Source organism: Cavia porcellus, unplaced genomic scaffold, assembly GCF_034190915.1.
Source record: "Cavia porcellus strain 051 isolate PalLab524CR breed Dunkin Hartley unplaced genomic scaffold, mCavPor4.1 scaffold_5, whole genome shotgun sequence".
NCBI classification, from domain to species: domain Eukaryota; kingdom Metazoa; phylum Chordata; class Mammalia; order Rodentia; family Caviidae; genus Cavia; species Cavia porcellus.
In genome coordinates, this window is record NW_026947488.1 from 24,970,846 (window position 1) to 24,988,109 (window position 17,264).

The following is a 17,264-nucleotide window of genomic DNA, read 5'->3' on the forward strand; positions in this document are numbered from 1 at the left end:
GAAAGCCAGACTCATTCCCAGCTGGGTGGGGATGTCACAGAATCCATGTTGATTCCCTTCCACTCTCCTGTTCTTTGACAACCCAAGCCCCAATTGCCTATAGGTCCTGAAGACAAATGCTTTCCCCCTCTCCCCACCCCAAGGGGTGCACTTCTACAGGAAATGCTGCTCAGGCTTTGATGGGCCAGCAGGCAGATCCTCCAACAGGTGACCAGGAGGGAGAAGGAATTTTACCTTCTGTTGAGTGTCATCTTAGACTCATGATACACTGTACCTAAGAAAGTATGCTGACTGGAAGTCTTGCATGGCTGTTTTTACACTGTCCAGCAGCCTGGTTTAGGACGGCTGTACCTGGCCTTTCCAGCACCACACAGAAGCAGCACCATCCCCTTGCTACCAAAGAGGTCCCAGAGGCTGAAGGCCCCGCTGGCATGCGGCCCCATCCCAGGGGCTGTGGCAGGCAGCCAAAGGCTGGAAGCTCTGTGTGCCAGAAGCAGCACCACACTCACCAAGTTCTGCTCACAGAGGCCCCGGAACTGCTGGAATTTCTGGGACATCAGTAGCTGGGCACTGCCCACAGCACTGAGGACCTTTCCTAAGACTGAGGGAGAGAGGGGAAAGTAAAACTCAGCTGAGCACAGCTGCTAGGATATACAGTGAGAGCAAAGTCACGCACATCAGTCATTTGGTGATGCCAGCTGCTGCTCCCTTTACACATCACTCCATTCTGAGACGGAAGCAATACAGATAAAGTGAACTTTCTTTCTAGTTCCTAAGAACATTTTATGGTAATTAGGAAAGTGAGCATAAATGGAAAAAATTTCCAGAGAAACAAGCTATGATGCATTTAAAAAGCCAGAAAATGAAGCATTTTTTTTTTCAAAACTGAGAAGTTAAAAATCATTCCAGAGCTGGGCATGGTGATGCAGTTTCTAATCCTAGCACTTGGAAAGTTGAGGCAGGGGGACTGCCACAGGTTTGAGCCCAGCCCGGTCTTATATAATGAGTTCGAGGCCAGCCTAAACTATATAGCGAGACTGTGTCTCAACAAAACAAAATTCAGAAATGGACTTTTGCTCAGTTGTCCTCGACTTCTGGGTCAGTATGTGAGTGAAGCTAGCCCAGTGCTGGGATTCTTGGCAGAACCAACTGCCTTGTGGGTAAGGTTTTTACAAAATCTTCAAAAACAACCCCTGTGTTGCGCATTGAGACTGTTCCAAAGACTTAAATAGCCATGGAAGATGATAAAATTTTTTTCAGGAACCCTGCAGGAAGGTCAGTCTGCCGGGAATTGTGCACTTTCATTATTAACATAAATGTGAAATGAAACTTCAATAAAACATAAATGACTGAAGAATCCAGCTGAAGAATTTAAAAAACAAACATCCTCTAAAGCATTTAGCCCAGAATTACACAGTTGGTATTTTAGCATGACTTCTAGTTTTAAAGTTGGGGCATAAATAGTATCAGCCCACCAGAAATTCCTGAAAGCAAAGCAAGCAAGAAATTGAAGTGCAGATCTCCCCAGAAGCCCACCTGGATGTAGAGGAGAGGCGGCCGACACAGCGGGAGGCCTGTGCTTTCTACATGGTGTGAGTGGTGCCCGGGGTTCAGTCCCTAGCACCACACCACACACAAACAAAATATAAACATGAAATAAAAGTAATGTGTGGACAGTAGCACCAAGGACAACCAGGGCGGGGTGCGGGCTTTGTAATTCTCACGCTGGCCATGAACTCAACGTGATCCCCTGCCTCAGCTTCCCAAGTGCTGGCATTACGCTGGCATTACAGGTGTGTGCCAGCACGCCTGGTGCAGGCTTTGTATTGTAGGTGGTCCTGTGATTGTGTGACGGTGAAGAAAAGGACAAGAGAATTCAGCTGGGCACCTGTCTTCCCTTCCTGCCAACCATCTACTGTACTTGCAAGAGCTCATAAGGAAGTACCTCACTGAGAAATAATGAAAAGGAATCAGTATAGAAGCTAAAAACAGATGTTACAGGGTATTTGTACAGAGATGCATCCCCACCCTTTTTTATTTTATTTTTATTTTTTATTTTTTGGTCTTTTTCCTTTTTTTATCAGTACTGGGGATCCAACTCACGACTGCCTGCTTGCAAGGCAGGCGCTTATTTAGGCGCTGCGCTAAATCCCCAGCCCCAAGCCTTTTTTATTTTGAGGTAGGGATTTACTAAACTTCCCAGGTGGGGCTTGAAACTCTGACCCTTTTACCACAGGCTCCCAGTGTGTGGCTCAAGCGATCTTCCCACCTCAGCCCCTTTATAGTAGCTGAACTACAGCTATGTGCCATCATGACCAGCACTGGCTATGAATTTTTAAAACTTGTATTTATCTTTGAAGAACAAAGTCACTCTCCCATGTCAAAACTTTTTACAAGGCTATAGCAAATGTCACAGCACAGTACAGGTGTGAGTATACACATGTACGGCAGTGCTATGGAGCAGAAAGTTCAGAAATCCTTACATTTACAGTCAATTGACCTGTGATAAGGATGCCAGGAACAGGGAAAGAATGGTGCCTCACTCAACAAATGGGGCTGGATATTGCAAATGTGAATATATCCCACATAGAAAAGCCAATTAAAATGACTTAAATATAAGGTACTGGGAACAAGCAGGAATAAATTTGCATGACTTTGGACTAGGAAAATAGTTTCTCAAATCTGGTATCAAAAATGTGATAAACCAGATTTCATTAAAATTGATAATAGGCTGGGGCTGGGGATTTAGCTCAGTGGCATAAGTGCCTGTCTTGCAAGCAGGCAGTCATGAGTTCGATCCCCAGTACCGATAAAAAGGAAAAAGACCAAAAAACAAAACAAAACAAAACAAAACAAAACAAACAAACAAAAAAAATTTGAAAACAGGCTGGGGTATAGCTTTGTGGTAAAGCATGTGCTTAGGTAGCATATGTGGGACTCAAGTTCAGACCTGAGCACCACAAACAATAAATTAAAAAACTAGCCAAAAAGTGGAATAATCCACTGTACAGCTGATGATACAGCCATATGATAAGATTATTCAGCAATTAAAAGAGCAAAGTTCTAATATATAAAACATGGATAACACTCAAAAAACATGACAAAAAAGCTAACACAAGAGAGCATACACTATGATTCCATTCAGAGGAAATACCCAGAATATGCAATGCTATAAAGAATACAGTAGATTAGCACTTAGCTAGTTGGGGAATTGGAAACAGATTAGAGATAATGGCTAAGTGGGTACAAGGTTTCTTTTTGGGATGGTAAAAATGCTGTAGAACTACAGTGACAGTCACATAATTCTGTGTGTAATAAAATTCACTGAATTGTATATCCTTAGAGGGATGAGTTTTATAGCCTGTAGAGTATTTCTTGGAGTGAGCAGTATAGCTCAATGGTAAAGAGTATGCCTAGCACGTGTGAGGCCCTGGGCTCAATCTCTAGTATGTCTCATTATTCCTCTGTAATGGATTTTTCATAGAAGAGTGCTCTCTATCATTTTTTAACTAATTGACTTGTATTTCTTTTTTTTGGTCTTTTTCGTTTTTATCGGTACCGGGGATCGAACTCACGACTGCCTTCTTGCAAGGCAGGCGCTTATGCCGCTGAGCTAAACCCCCAGCCCCCGTATTTCATTATTTTAAAAAAGAATGAAAGAAATGTTCACAACAAGCCAAACAGGGTAGTGCCTGCCTATAATCCCAGGAGGCTGAGGCAGAAGGATTATAAATTTGAGACCAGCCTGGGCAATTTAGTGAGATCTTGTCTAAAAGAAGGTAGAGGTGGGGAAGAGGATATAAAGCACTGCCAAAAAGAAAAAAAATTAAAACAAATTATAATCAATTGTACTGTACATCAGTGGAATCGACTGTAACGGTGTATTCATGCAAAAGACTGCTACAAATCAAAAGAATGAACTGTAGGAATAGGCATTAACATGGGTGAACTCAAAAAATAGTGTTGAATGAAAAAAACAAGCCTCGGGGCTGGGGATTTAGCTCAGCTGCATAAGTACCTGCCTTGCAAGTAGGTGGTTGTGAGTTCGATCCCCGGTACCGATAAAAATTAAAAAAAAAAAAAAAAAAAAAGAAAGAAAGAAAAAACAAGAAATGGGAAGAAACTGTTCCACAGGAAAGAGAAACTGGGATGTGGCAGAAGGAGAAAAGAAGAATACACACACACACATACCATAGTTAAGATATAAGTTACTGAAAAGAAAGCTTTGTACCTATATTGTTAAGTTTTTCATGCCTGTATGTTGTAATATGAGCAACTACTTTGAAGATAACATTATGTACTAACCATCGTTACTTTCCTACAGTCTTCCTTTCCTTTCCTTTCTTCCTTCTTTCCTTCCTTTTCTCTTTCTCTCTCTCTCTCCCCCTCCCTCCCCCCTGCCTCCTTTCCCCTCCCCCTCCCCCCTCCCCTCTCCCTCTCCCTCCCCTCCCCCTCTCCCTCCCCTCCCCCTCTCCCTCCCCCTCTCCCTCTCCCTTTCCCTTTCTTTCTTTCTACTGGGGATCAAACTCACCACCTTATGCTTGCCAGGCAGGCGCTTACATTGCTGAGCCAAATCCGTGGCCCATTTCCTACAATCTTATTTTGAAATTTTGTACCACTTATTTTTTCTTTAAAATAAAAAGGTAAGCTTCACAAAGATACACTATCCTTCTATTACTACAGAATTCAGAAGCAAAACAAAAATATTCCTTTGAGATACATATGGGGTAAAACTACAAAGAGATGCAAAGGTGTAACATTTAGGATACTGCTCATTGCAGTACCAGAGAAGGTAATACTCTGCCAGCTTTTTGTAGGAATAAACTCATGTAGAAATTAGGCCATGTTGTATAGTTTTTTGGTTTTTTGGTTTTGTTTTTATTTTTTAAGATAGGGACAGGCTGGCCTTAAACTCTCGGCAATTCTCCTGCCTCAGCCTCCCAAGTGCTAGGATTACAAGTATGCGCCACCACACTTGACCTACATTGTACAGTTCTGAAATAGAAACCAATCAGATAAAACCTAAAACCCAAGTAATCATACCTGCTGATTACAAGATGTGGCTGAAATGGACAGTGAAAGACTGAAGGTAAAGGATGCCAAGAGCTGTAGCAGGAAGACTAAAGGAAAGCTGCTTAGCACAACACGCAGCGTGAGGTGCTCAGGAAAACGCGCATTCCCACAGAAGGATGGCTCGCTAAACATTCACTGGGAAGAAGGCGAGGCACATGTCTGTGATCTCAGCACTCGGGAAGCTGAGGCAGGGGAATCACCTTGAGTACAAGGCCAGCCTGGACACCACAGTGAGTTCAAGGCAGGCCAAACTACACAGTGAGACCTGATCTTTCAAAAAACAAAACCAAACCAAAACAAAAACTAAACATTCAACCAGGAATGTAATTCTAAAGTTGGTGTATTTAACAAATCTTTAATGTAAGCAAAGCCAAATTTGACAGAATTTTAGAAGTGGCCAAATGCCATGGCATGATAAAGATACACTGCCAAAACAATGTAACTAAAATGAAAAAAATTTACTCTAGGCCTCCTCTCTGATTGCCGCTGACAGCAGCCTCCCACACTGCTCCTCCTGTGCTCTCCCCAGAGGCTCTGCCACACCTCCTGGCTCCAAGATGATGCCCTGCTCCCCCTGCCAGGCCTCCCTCACGCTCTGCTTCCGTCACATGGAGGAACGGTGCAGTGCGTGCTCTCTTCTGGGCATTAGTTTTGTTACTTTTTCCCTATCTGTGGGCAACTCCAGAAGCTGCTCCTTTTCTGTATAGTAAATTTCCCTTCTCTTAATAAATTCATTTTCAGCACATGAACATGCTTACACTGTTTTATTCAAAGCCAAACCAAACCCACCATGAGCCGCCCTCTTTGTCCCAGCTCCCCTCCACTCTGTGTCCCAGTGGACAGGAACACTCTGCACAGCGCTCTCTACCTGTGGTCCCAGTTACTCGCTCCGATCAGGCTACCTGCCCTTGCCACCACTGTTCCACCAAAATGGCTCTTTAAGGTTTCATGTTAGTAGTACAAGTGATCTGCCTGACATCAGTCAAGATCACAGATCATTTCTTACCACATTATAACTGTCATGATTATACCGAAATATTGTTTATGGTCATCACTACTTTGAGATAACAGTAATTACCTGCATTTATCTTGTTACTTATTAAAGAACTACAAGTATACTGTCTCACAAATGTACTGTTTTGATAACTATTAATTAGTGTTAAATGGTTTCTTTTGTAATCCTGATATAATTTTTACTTTATGTGTATTTATTCTGGTAAAGTGTCCATAGAAGCCTATGATAGTTAATCTTCATCATCTACTTGACTGGACTGGTAAATACCCAGGGAAATTAATAACGTACACTTCTGAGTGTGTCTGTGGGTGTTTCCAAGAAAACGGGATCAAGAGGACCCCAACTTCATCAGTAGGTGAATCCACTGCTGAGATCGAGTCACAGCACCACTGGAGGTAACGGAATGGGAGGTGCGGCCTGGCTGGGGGATGGCGGGATGCGGCCTTGGAGACTGTTCAGACCTCAGTCCCTTCCCACAGTGCACTTGCTCTCCCTGCTTTCCAGCTGCAGAATGTGAACAGCCTTCCTGCGCTATGGCCTTCCCCACCACGGTGTCTCTTCCTGCCCACAGACCAGAAGTGATGGAGCCAGCTGACTAGAGACTAGAACTTCCAAAACCATGTACAAAAATAACCCTTTGTTCCTCATGTATTTCTCTCTCGGGCATCTGGTCACAGTGATGAAATGTTTTCAACAAGCCCTTCCACAGGGAGCTGCTGTTGGCTTTTTAGTGCCTCATTTTTTATCCTAATTTTATCAAATTAACATGTTCATAATTTCAAAAAATGTGTACCAGTCACCTTTCCTGTTAAATGGTGCAGCTATTTGGGAAAACAGTTCAGTTTCTGAAAAAGCTAAACACAGAAGTACCCTATGATCTAGCAGTTCCACTCCTAGGTTTACACAAAAAGAACAAACATTTATCCACACTGAAACTTGTACACAAATATTCTTAGCAACATTTACAGTAGCCAAAAAAGACATGACCCAAAATATCTGTCATCAGATGAATGTATAATTAAAATGCAGTGTATCTATAAAGTGGAATCTTTTGGAAACAAAAATGAAGTTCTGATACATATTTCAAATGGGTTAGCCTTGGAAACACACTATGGGCAAGGAGCCAGACACAAAAGATTAGGTATAACTCAATATATGAAATGTCCAGAATAGACATCTATAGAGATGGGAAGTAGACTAGTGGCTGCCTAAGGATGGAGGGAGCATGGGTTATCCTTTCAGAGAGATGAAAATGTTCTAAAGGAAGGAAGGAAGGAAGCTAAGCCCTCAGCTGTGAGCCAGCCGGCCTGCGGGCTGGGGAAAGAACAGCCACCCCCCCCAGCCCCGCCCCCAACAACCAGCTGATTTGGAAGAACTGCATTGTTTGGCTCCAAGCCTAAAGCCTAGCAACTATTTAGAGGACAATAACATGCAATACAGTAACTACTGCAAAATTTCTACTGTCTTATCACTGTTTTGTTTCATTACTTTTATTCCCTTAAAAATGCAATGTAAATGTACTAAATTTCACTGAATTATATACTTAAAAAGGATGAATTTCATGATACATAAATTATCTCAATAAAGCTGATCCAGAGCTTAGCATGCATGTGTGGCACAGTGCTTGCACAGCAGGCAAAAGGGTCAGGGTTCTACCCGCAGCACCCCCAGCACCACAAAGCAAACAAAGCTATTAAAGAGCGAGTGATAGTTGGGCAGGTGGTGTACAAAGTTAATCTCAGCAATCTGGAAGCTGAGGGAGAAGGATCCTATTGAGCCTCCCCTAGACAACTTACTTAGTGAGAACTTGTTTCAAAACAACAACAAAAACTGAAGAAAAGGAAGGAAAAGAAAAACCTTCCTAAATGTATGGAGAACATAAAGACAAGATGAGAGACTCACTGTCATTTCATCATTCCAATACCTGACTGGAGTTCCAGAGAGGAAAAATCAACAACCAGAAGTGACAGAATTATTTGTGAAAATTAGTGTGTGTGCACGTATGTGTACGTATATGTTGCTGGGGACGGAACCTAGTGCCTTTTTACTAAGCTACATTCCTAGCCCTTTTCTTGAGTCAGGGTCTTGCCAGATTGCCCAGGCTGGGCTTAAACTTTCAGTCTTCCTGCCTTGGCCTCCCAGAGTACTGAGATTTCAGACACACCACCATACCTAGCTCACAGGACTAGTTTTTACGGAACAAAAGACTTGAGTACCAAGTAGAACCAGCCAGTTAATTGCTAGCACAACAAATGAAAAAAAGAACCATTCTATGGCACAGCACTCAGGAATTCCAGAAGACACAGAGTGAAGATTCTTTTTTTTTTTTGGTGCTGGGGATCGAACTTGCGACCTTGTGTTTGCCAGGCAGGCACTTACGCCACTGAGCTAAAGAAGATTCTAAAAGCTTCCAGATAAAACAAAAATATAAAATGGGGAGAATAGCATCAAACTTTTCAGCAGAAATACTGGAAACTAAACATAATGGTGGCTAAGATTCTGAGGGGAAATTATTTTCAACTTTATATTTTTGTATTTAGTATATATTTAAACTTTCTTATATTTATATACTTATGTGCAGTGCTTAAGCATGTTAGACACTAGAGCCTTGAGCATGGTAGACCTTAAGCATACCAGGCAAGCCTCCTACCACTGAAATCCATCTCTAGCCACACATATCACACATATACATACATACGTATTATCTATATTATTTTCAACTGTACACCCAGCCAAACTGTGTGAGGTCTGAATAAAGACATGCGACGTTTCCAGAAAGTTCTTTCCAATTTAAGATGTACACTAATACAACGAGAAGACAAAAACCAAGAAAACAGAAGACCATGCCCATTATGACAAACAGCCAAGGACAGCCCCTGGTGATGTGAGCAGATGTCTCGGGACAGCAACTGACTGCAGGCCTGCAGAACAACTCAATCAGGTTTGGGCGGAGGTCAAGAGGTCTGTGACGAATATGGAATCATGCGGTTAGCTAATGTGTTAGCTAATGTGGAACATTTTATTGACAAGAGTTGGCAGATCTAGTGGAACAAGTAAAAAAAATTGTTAGAATTTAGGGGCTAGGAATATAGCTCTGTGACAGATCACTTGCCTAGCATACTGAAGGCCCTGGGTTTAATTCCAGTACCAAAAAACCCCCAAAAAACACAAATTTGGAAAGTGAAGCTGGGTGAGGTGGCATGTGGAGCTGAGGCAGGATGGTTACCATGTAAGCCTGGAAATTTGAGATTACAGGTTCTGGGCAAAATAGTGAGATACACTTAAAAAACAATCTAGAAAATAGAATGTATATCAGTGAGATAACCTTTTGTTCTAAGAAAAAATATTAAAAAACAGTAATACTGTTCTACATTAAATATTATTTACATAAGAGTAAACTGAGGTTTTTGTTTTGTTTTTTTGAGACAGGGTCTTGCTGTGCAGTTAAGGCTGATTTTGAGCTCACTTTGTAGCCCAGACTGATCTCGAACTTGCAATGATCCTCCTGCCTCAGCCTCCTGAGTGCGGGGAGTAAACTGAGATTTTTAACCAAAACCCATGAGGTCATATGTGGAAGTGGGGACAGGGAGGTGGAGATCATCTATTTTATCAGGAAACCAACACATTATGACAATTAATTTTGGAGAGGAAATAGAAGGGCACAGGGCCAGAGACACAGCTCAGCAGCACAGTACCTGCTCTGCAAGCGCAAGGTCATGAGTTTGACTCCTGGTACCTCGATAAATAAATAAATAGAAGAGGGCAGGAGGCTGTTTTCTGTCAGACAGCTTTGGTGCTCTCTGATCCTTGCCTCTGGTTTAATTTTTAAAAATATTTTATTGTAAAAAGTTATTAGGCACATTTAGTTGCTCCTTGAACCCCAGTGGGTATGACATCAAAGCAGGGAACTGGCCTGGAAGACAATGGAAATAGTGACTCCAAAGCACTCTGAGTCCTCAATTGCAGGTCTATCCTACTGGACACTGAAACCTGTCCTCTCAGAATCTTCTGTGGAGGAGGAGCCCAGGCTGAACCAGTCTATGCAAGGTGAGAACCTAAAGCTTTCCAGGCGCCTGCCTCTTTTTTGTGTTTCTCCTTTTTTTTTCTTTTTCTTTTCTTTTTGTTGCTCTAGGGATTGAACCCAGGGCCTCCCATATGCTAGGCAAGTGCTCTAGGTGTACTGAGCTACACCCCTGGCCCTTTTATTTTATGAGACGAGTTACAGTTTACATCTAGATGTTCTCCCAAGCTTCACATGTTCATAGGTGGGGCTTTGGGGAGGCGACTTGATCATAGGGCACACATCAGTGAATTAGTTCACTGATAAGTTAACAGCAAATGTAAGGTTGGGAGGTGGAGCCTGGTTGGAGGAGGTGGGCCACTGGGGGCATGGCCTGAAAGGTCTCCCCCTCCCTCCCTCCTTTGATGTCTCTCTGCTTCCGCCACTAGGCCATACGCTAGTTCTCCTCTGTCGTACTGTCCTGCCTGGAGACTATGAACCTCTACAAATTGTGAGCCAAAATAAACCTCTCCTTCTGTAAGCTGTAGATGCTGGATATTGTGTCTCGGCAATAAGAAACTAAGACACAAAGTCTTCCCAGGCTGTGATCTTTCTGCCCCAGCCTCCTAAGTAGCTGAGATTACAGGGACGTAACCACACCTGGCCCCTAGTTCTAAACTAATTTCTTTGGGGAATTTTTGGAAATAGCCACTGTATAGCTAGAAACATAATAGGGAAACTTGTACCTCACTAATGTTTCGATCCTCGTGCCTGTTGAGGCCCAGTTAGATCCTGGTGCCCACCCACTAACCACCTAATAAGGAGTCACTGAAGGCTGAATGTATCACCTTTCTCTGTCCAGCACCCCAGCTTGCCCTTTATACTGATCACCACACAAAACCTGACAACCTGCTTGTGCAGTTTCAGAGGGAATTAGGAAACACAGGCTCAGAGTAATTTGACCAAAATCAAGCCATTAGTAAACAAAAGCCAGGAAGTGATCCAGGTGAGGCTGTACCCACAGCCTTCACACTAGCAGCTGCTGTCTGGAAAGCATTTGGTTATGTAGGTGGGTGGTCAGCAGAAAGCAGAGGACGAAAGATGAGCTCATAAAAACTGGCCCAACAGCACGACCCGAGTCCCTTCCCACTCAGAGGCTCCAAGGCTGGCTGGCCCAAAGCTGGAGACCGGCCAGGTATCCCTGTCCCTTTGCCCCAGGGCATCATCCCTGCAGCACCCACCTTCTTCAGAGAGGTTGTTCTCTTTGGTCTCCTTGTCCATCTGGCAGCACCAGCCTTCCAGCCGCTCTGTTTCTGCCTGAAGTAGCTTCAAGAACCAGTAGCCATCTCGGCGGCAGGCCCCTGGCTGTGCTGGCTCTGCTGGGGAGCTGGAGGTCGTCTCAAGCCAGGGGTCAGGCGGGGGCAGTGAGGACGCCTCTAGGGCAGGGTCACTGTTGTCTCCATAGGAGAGGTTGCGCTTGATCTGGGCAATCTTGGGGGCCTGCCGAGGGCCAGCATCGATGCTGATGGAGTTGGGATGAGGGGTACAGTCTGGAAGGCTCCTCTCAGATGACTTACAGCTTGAGTCGTTAGCGTCCTGGGTGTCTGAGTCAGTGTCCCGTCGGGAGGACATACTGTGAGAGGGGGCGCTGTTTCTGTGGGTGAGGGATGGATGGGGTGGGGACAGGACAAAGTGAATTACCGAGAGGGCTGGAGACCAGAAGCCACTTGACCCAGACACACAGGAGACAGAGAAACAGATGCATCATCTGCTCACCATGCGCCTGAAGCGGGTCCCACAGCCCCCATCTCATTCTCTGCTCAGCCCTTGCCACATCCCACCCACACCCACCCACACACACCCACACACACACACACACACAAGGACAAGGTCATAAGGTTGCCTGTTTACTGCAGTGGGGCCAGGAAGACCACCAACATCACGGTAGTGGGGCTATGGTCCTAGCCCAGCTTTGGCCCCCCCGGGCTGAATGGTCTCTCTGAGCAAGTGCTCATTTGTCCACCCATCCACCCCCTGCCCAGCCTCCCATTCCTGGGCCACACCACCCGTGCCCCAAACCCAGCTTGGTTATTAGAAATCCAGCAAGGAAAAGTGGGTTAGGGAGAGCAGGAGAGGTGAGAGCAGAGGGAGGGAGAGGAGAGGGGAGAAGCAGCCGCCACCTCTGTCCGACTTACCGCCAGTCGTCCTCTACCTGAACCCCGATGGACTGGAATTTGGTAGCGGGACTGGGCTCCTCTTTTGGCACTGGCTGAATGCAGTCAACCTTATTGAAGGACAATGACAGCAACGGCACAGAGACAAAGACAAAAATAAAAAACAAACACCACACTTGCCGCTGAAATTCACATTAGTGGGACGACGCAAACACGTGTGACAGACAGATACGAGGCATGCAGACAATGCACGTGGGCCCGAGGCCGGACCAGGTTAAGCCGGGCACTGCTCATTCGCACGAAGGCGGGAGGGGTGTGGGTGGAGATGACTGGCTTTCCCTACTCTGAGGAGGGTGCCATCACATCGATCGCTTTGGGTCCGTTGTCCTCCGAGAGGTGGGAACCGTTCCTTCTAGTCCTCTCCTTTACACGCATCAGAGAGAAGAAAAAAAAAAAGGACGACGAAAGAGAAAGAGAACACACACACACACAAAGCCACAGCCGTTATCTGGTGTAGTTGAAGCTGGGGGGCTGTTCTGAGGCAAAGATCACTCCCCCAACCTTGAGGCTGAAGCCTGGAAGGGCAGGCTGGAGACGCTTGGACTGAGGCAAACCAGGGACAGTGATTCTGGGTTTTACAACTGCTACTATGGCAACAGCCAGCTTGCTGGACCCTGACCACATTGGGTCAAGATGAGGCTACATTCAGCATTGGATGACCATGGGGAGGACGGGACAGCTCCACAGCTAATATTCACTCTACGAAGGGGAGTGCCCTAGGGCCCCTTGAGGACACTTGATCATGGAACAGCCAGGTTAGCAATCCCCATCATAGCTCAAGAATGAGGCAGAACCCACGCTTGACCGAGGACTTGAGGCACCAAGAGGTAGGATGGGGGGTCAGGGGAGCCTCAGAAACAGACTTTCCAGTGTCTTGGCATCTTGGACAGATGCAGGGGCCAGAAGGGCTTTCTGGGGCAGGGCTGGAGCCTCACTTGCCCTCAGCCCAGGTAGTACAGCACTGCTGTACCTCTAAGGAACTGCGGTGAGAATATGGACCAGGGGAAGCCAGAGAAAGGGACACCCAAGAGCTACAGTCCTTATCCCAGTGCCAGTTCTGGATGGAAGGAATCAAGGCTGGTCCTTACTCTCTCTCAGGTCTCCTGGGAAGATAAGAGTATCCGGTTGGCAAATAAGAGGGTGGACTCCCCAACAAAGACCTGCATGCCAGGGCCCAAGGCCAGAGTCTGGCTGTTCCCCTGGCTCCTAGGAATCCCATCTGGAGAAGGTATGCAGAAGGAGGGATGGGCCCTGATGAAGAAGCCTGCTGGACAGAGGTGGATGGAGTCCAAAAAATGGGACGTGTGGAAATCCGAACCAAAGCTCCTTCCTGGGGAAAACAAATCCAGGCAAGGGCAAGGAATTGCCAATGAGCCTTCTCTATTCCATTCAGTGGCCTCTGTGTCTCATGTCCCTTCCACATTTCACTGCTCTGTCATTGGTTTGACCATGATCCGCTTGCTCAGGGGTGGCTGTGAAATTTGGAGAGCACTGCAGCCCTGCAGCCCCACTGCGTCCTCCTTGATCTACCCCAGGAATTGGAAAGGTTCTGCCTTCCCAAGGCCTCTGTCCATTATAGTCAGTCTACCTTACTGTCCTGAGTGTTCTCTACTTCTCTATTTTAGTTTACTTTCTGTCTAGGCAAAATGAGCCCTTTCACTTTGGATTTAGAGCAATACTTTAAAACACAAAAACAAAAAGTCCCCACAGAACTGTACTGGGAAATGAAACCAGGGAATGCTGAATTACATCCCACAGTTTTTTAAAAATTTGGCCTCAACTTGCAACCCTTCTGCCTCAGCCTCCCATAAAGCAGCTCTTAAAAACTATATGGCACTGGCTGGGATTTAGCTCAGCGGCATAAGCACCTGCCTTACAAGCAGGCAGTCGTGAGTTCGATCCCTGGTACCGATAAAAAAAAAAAAAAAAAAACCCCAAAAAATCATATGGCAGGGCGTTTGTCCTGCTCAGGTACTATAATAGAAGACAGACCACTGATGTTTGCTACATGCAAGAGGTGCCTTGCAGCAGCAGAGGGGAAGGTGATGCACCACTCTGCTGAGTGCTACTGATATCCGGTGAGCTTGGTTTCTGGCAGGATCTGTGTGGGCCATGTGACCCTGGGGAGCCATTTGCTTGGATCCTTTCTTATGGAGTGAGGCTATGGGACTGGCACCACACATCTCAATTTGACATGAACCTGGTACTTCAAGCCACCTACCTGTCCTCAAGGCCCAAGAGGGTTCTGGGCAGAGTTCCCTTGAGCAGCCCCCGTGAAGGGCCCTGGACCCTGGCCACTGGCCCATAAGCATCTATTCTTCAGGCTGCTCTCCCTGCCAAGTAGGACTATGGCTTGCTCCCATACACAAGTTGGCGTCGGATTAGAGAAATGTTAGGCCAGCCCCACCTCCCAGGGGTGGGCTGGCAGGGCAAAGGGTAGAGTGGACAGACAGACGGTGGACAGCAAACAGTGGACAGGAGATGGCTGACTGAGTGTAACTACATTCACTGGGGCAACGTATGCTGCAGCTGCAGATTCTGCAGCATGGAGGGTGGGGACAGAGTAGCTATGGGTCAAATATGGGTCAGCCACTTGGGATGTACCCCTCGAAAGAGACCACATTCTCCCAGGAGACCTAATGGTCCTCCACCAGATGTAATTACACACAGGCAGGTGCACGGAGTCGACCGAGGGCAATGCAAAAGAGGTCCCTACTTGTATTCCTATTGATGACAGTTTCCTTTTGGGGATGGTCTCGGAGTGGGACTCAGAGCTGGTCAGCGTCCCTTGATCGCTTTTCAGAGCTGCATGTTTTGGGGGTGGCTCCGGGGCTTCAGGGGTGGGGACAACTCCACCCCGTGTCACGCTAGGTGGTCGGGTACTGCTGTCCAGGCTGTCCGATGAGTTGCTCAGGCCTGACTGGCTTGTCACCTCGCTCTTGTGATCCTGGCTGTCCAGGTAGGTGTCCTGAGCAGACTCAGTACTGCTCTGGACTGTGACTGAGATGAATGGCTTTGAGGTGGTACGTGGAGGGACCGGTGGTGGGGTCTTCTTATACGCCACTAGACATGATGAACCTGCATGGGGGAGAAGACGGGAGAAGGTGAAGCCTCCAAACCTCTCAAGCCCCCTACAGGGCTGAGACCCTGCCTCACCTGGCCTAGCTCTGGCCTCAGCCATTTCCTCAGTGAGGACTTATAGAGCAAGATAATGATGGTCAGCGCAGCAACAACCAAGACAGATACACACAGGCCTCCACTCTACCCACGCCCAACATGAGGTCTGGTCAAATGGGGGTGTGTGTGTGTGTGTGTGCAACATTATCCAAGAACACCTTCCATTTCACAGTCACACAAAATGGTTTTGTCCAGTCAGGACGTGGGCTACACAGGTGCACGGTGCCACAAGGCTGAGGCAGAGCCTGATCCATACCAAGAGAAGGTGGGAATTACAGAGCTGAGCTCAGGACAGCTAATGGCTAACCTTGCTTTCCTCAAAGTCACTGAAAGACTTCCCTTCATCTTTTCCGCCTTCCCCCCACTTCTTCTATGTGGGTATCCTTTCCCATCTGGTCAAAGACAAATACTTTATCAAGGGCTGGGCTAACTGTACCCTGTCTTGCCCCTCTCACCTCATCTCACTCTCCTCCCCTGAAAACTCTGTACTAGTCTGCTGCCCCCATGATTCCATCACGCCTGGTTGGACTCCTTGTCCAATCAAAAACTTCCATGGGATGTTGTCTGAGTCACCTCTGAACAGCACCACTAGGCCAGCCTGGTGCTCAGCAGGGCACGGGACATCAAAGGCTGGCTGCTTGTTTCCTAGATGCAGTCTGACACAGAAGGTGCTCTTCTGGTCATGCAGCATTTGTAAGGGCAGGGCCTGACCAACAGCCAGCTTTCCCAAAACTTAACTGCCAGTGCTCTCTGCATCTTTTCCGCCTTCCCTCCCACTTCTACGTGGGTATCCTTTCCTATCTGGTCAAAGACAAATACTTCATCAAGGACTGGGCTAACTGTACCCTGTCTTGCCCCTCTCACCTCATCTCACTCTCCTCCCCTGAAAACCTGCAATCTCTGGTTACCTACCAAGGACAAAGCATGGGTGGGACATCTCTGGACACAGGGGAGACAGCAGGCAGTGCCTAGGTCTTCAGAAGAATGATCCTCCAATACACCTTCCCTGTACAAGGGGCAAGTTCACCCAGAGAAGAAGAGCTGCTGTGTTTAGTTGGTCCCAATGTACAAGCTGACACCCCAAAGCTGGGTCATTTACTAAGCTATGCTCAGCAGCTGTGTGGCTTCATAATTTAATCCTTGAGTCATTCCATAAGGTAGGGATGGATACCGGTCATACCCAGCTCATGACTGAAGCACATGAAGCTCAGAAAGGCTAGATAATGTGTCCAGAGTTGCCAGTGGTCATGGCACTCAAATCTGCTGGACTACACAGCCCCTTTCTGCTCCCCAGGCCCTGGGCCTTTTCCAGTTGGGCAAGATTCTGGCTGCAGATTTCAGGCCTTTCACTGTATACCGCTCTGCATAGCATCCTGCTAGGCCCTGCAGCCAGTAGCAGGGAGCAGCCCAGTGAATATCTCACCGCTGGGGCAAGACGGGTGAGGCCTCAGCTCTGCCTCAAGCAACCTCTTGCTTGTCCTCTATCTGGGCCTTTGCAGCACCATCATCTGTTTAGGGGGCAGAGGTGGGACAGTTATTAATGGGTATTGGCACACTATATTCACACGCCTATGGCAGACTCAAAACATTTTCCCAACCATTCTTTTATTCAAAGTTGGATGTAGTCTCCCATCACTGCAATAGAAAGCAAGATCCCTTCTATGGATCCCTTGCCTGCACTTGGCTAAAATTCTACCCTTTGAATCATTCCTTTGGTGTTAAAGGTCCAGCAGCCAAGAGGTAATATGAACCGGCAAGCCAGAGT

At 46.5% G+C, this 17,264-nt stretch overlaps 1 protein-coding gene across 10 annotated transcripts in view; it reads right to left on the bottom strand.

Annotated features, from left to right (window-relative positions):
• The window catches only part of Dlgap4 (DLG associated protein 4), a 177,716-nt gene that overhangs the window by 2,957 nt on the left and 157,495 nt on the right, over positions 1 to 17,264 (bottom strand). For 7 of the 10 annotated variants that reach the window (XM_063248391.1, XM_063248393.1, XM_063248395.1 and 4 more), the window contains 4 exons: positions 15,039 to 15,400; positions 12,284 to 12,372; positions 11,330 to 11,742; positions 510 to 601 (listed from right to left, as the gene is read on the bottom strand). In XM_063248391.1, coding sequence (XP_063104461.1) covers positions 510 to 601; positions 11,330 to 11,742; positions 12,284 to 12,372; positions 15,039 to 15,400 — 956 coding nt within the window. Of the gene's footprint in view, positions 1 to 509; positions 602 to 11,329; positions 11,743 to 12,283; positions 12,373 to 12,605; positions 12,686 to 15,038; positions 15,401 to 16,411; positions 16,452 to 17,264 lie in introns of those variants that run through there. The other 3 variants (XM_013150297.3, XM_063248394.1, XM_063248398.1) reach the window with 3 other exon arrangements.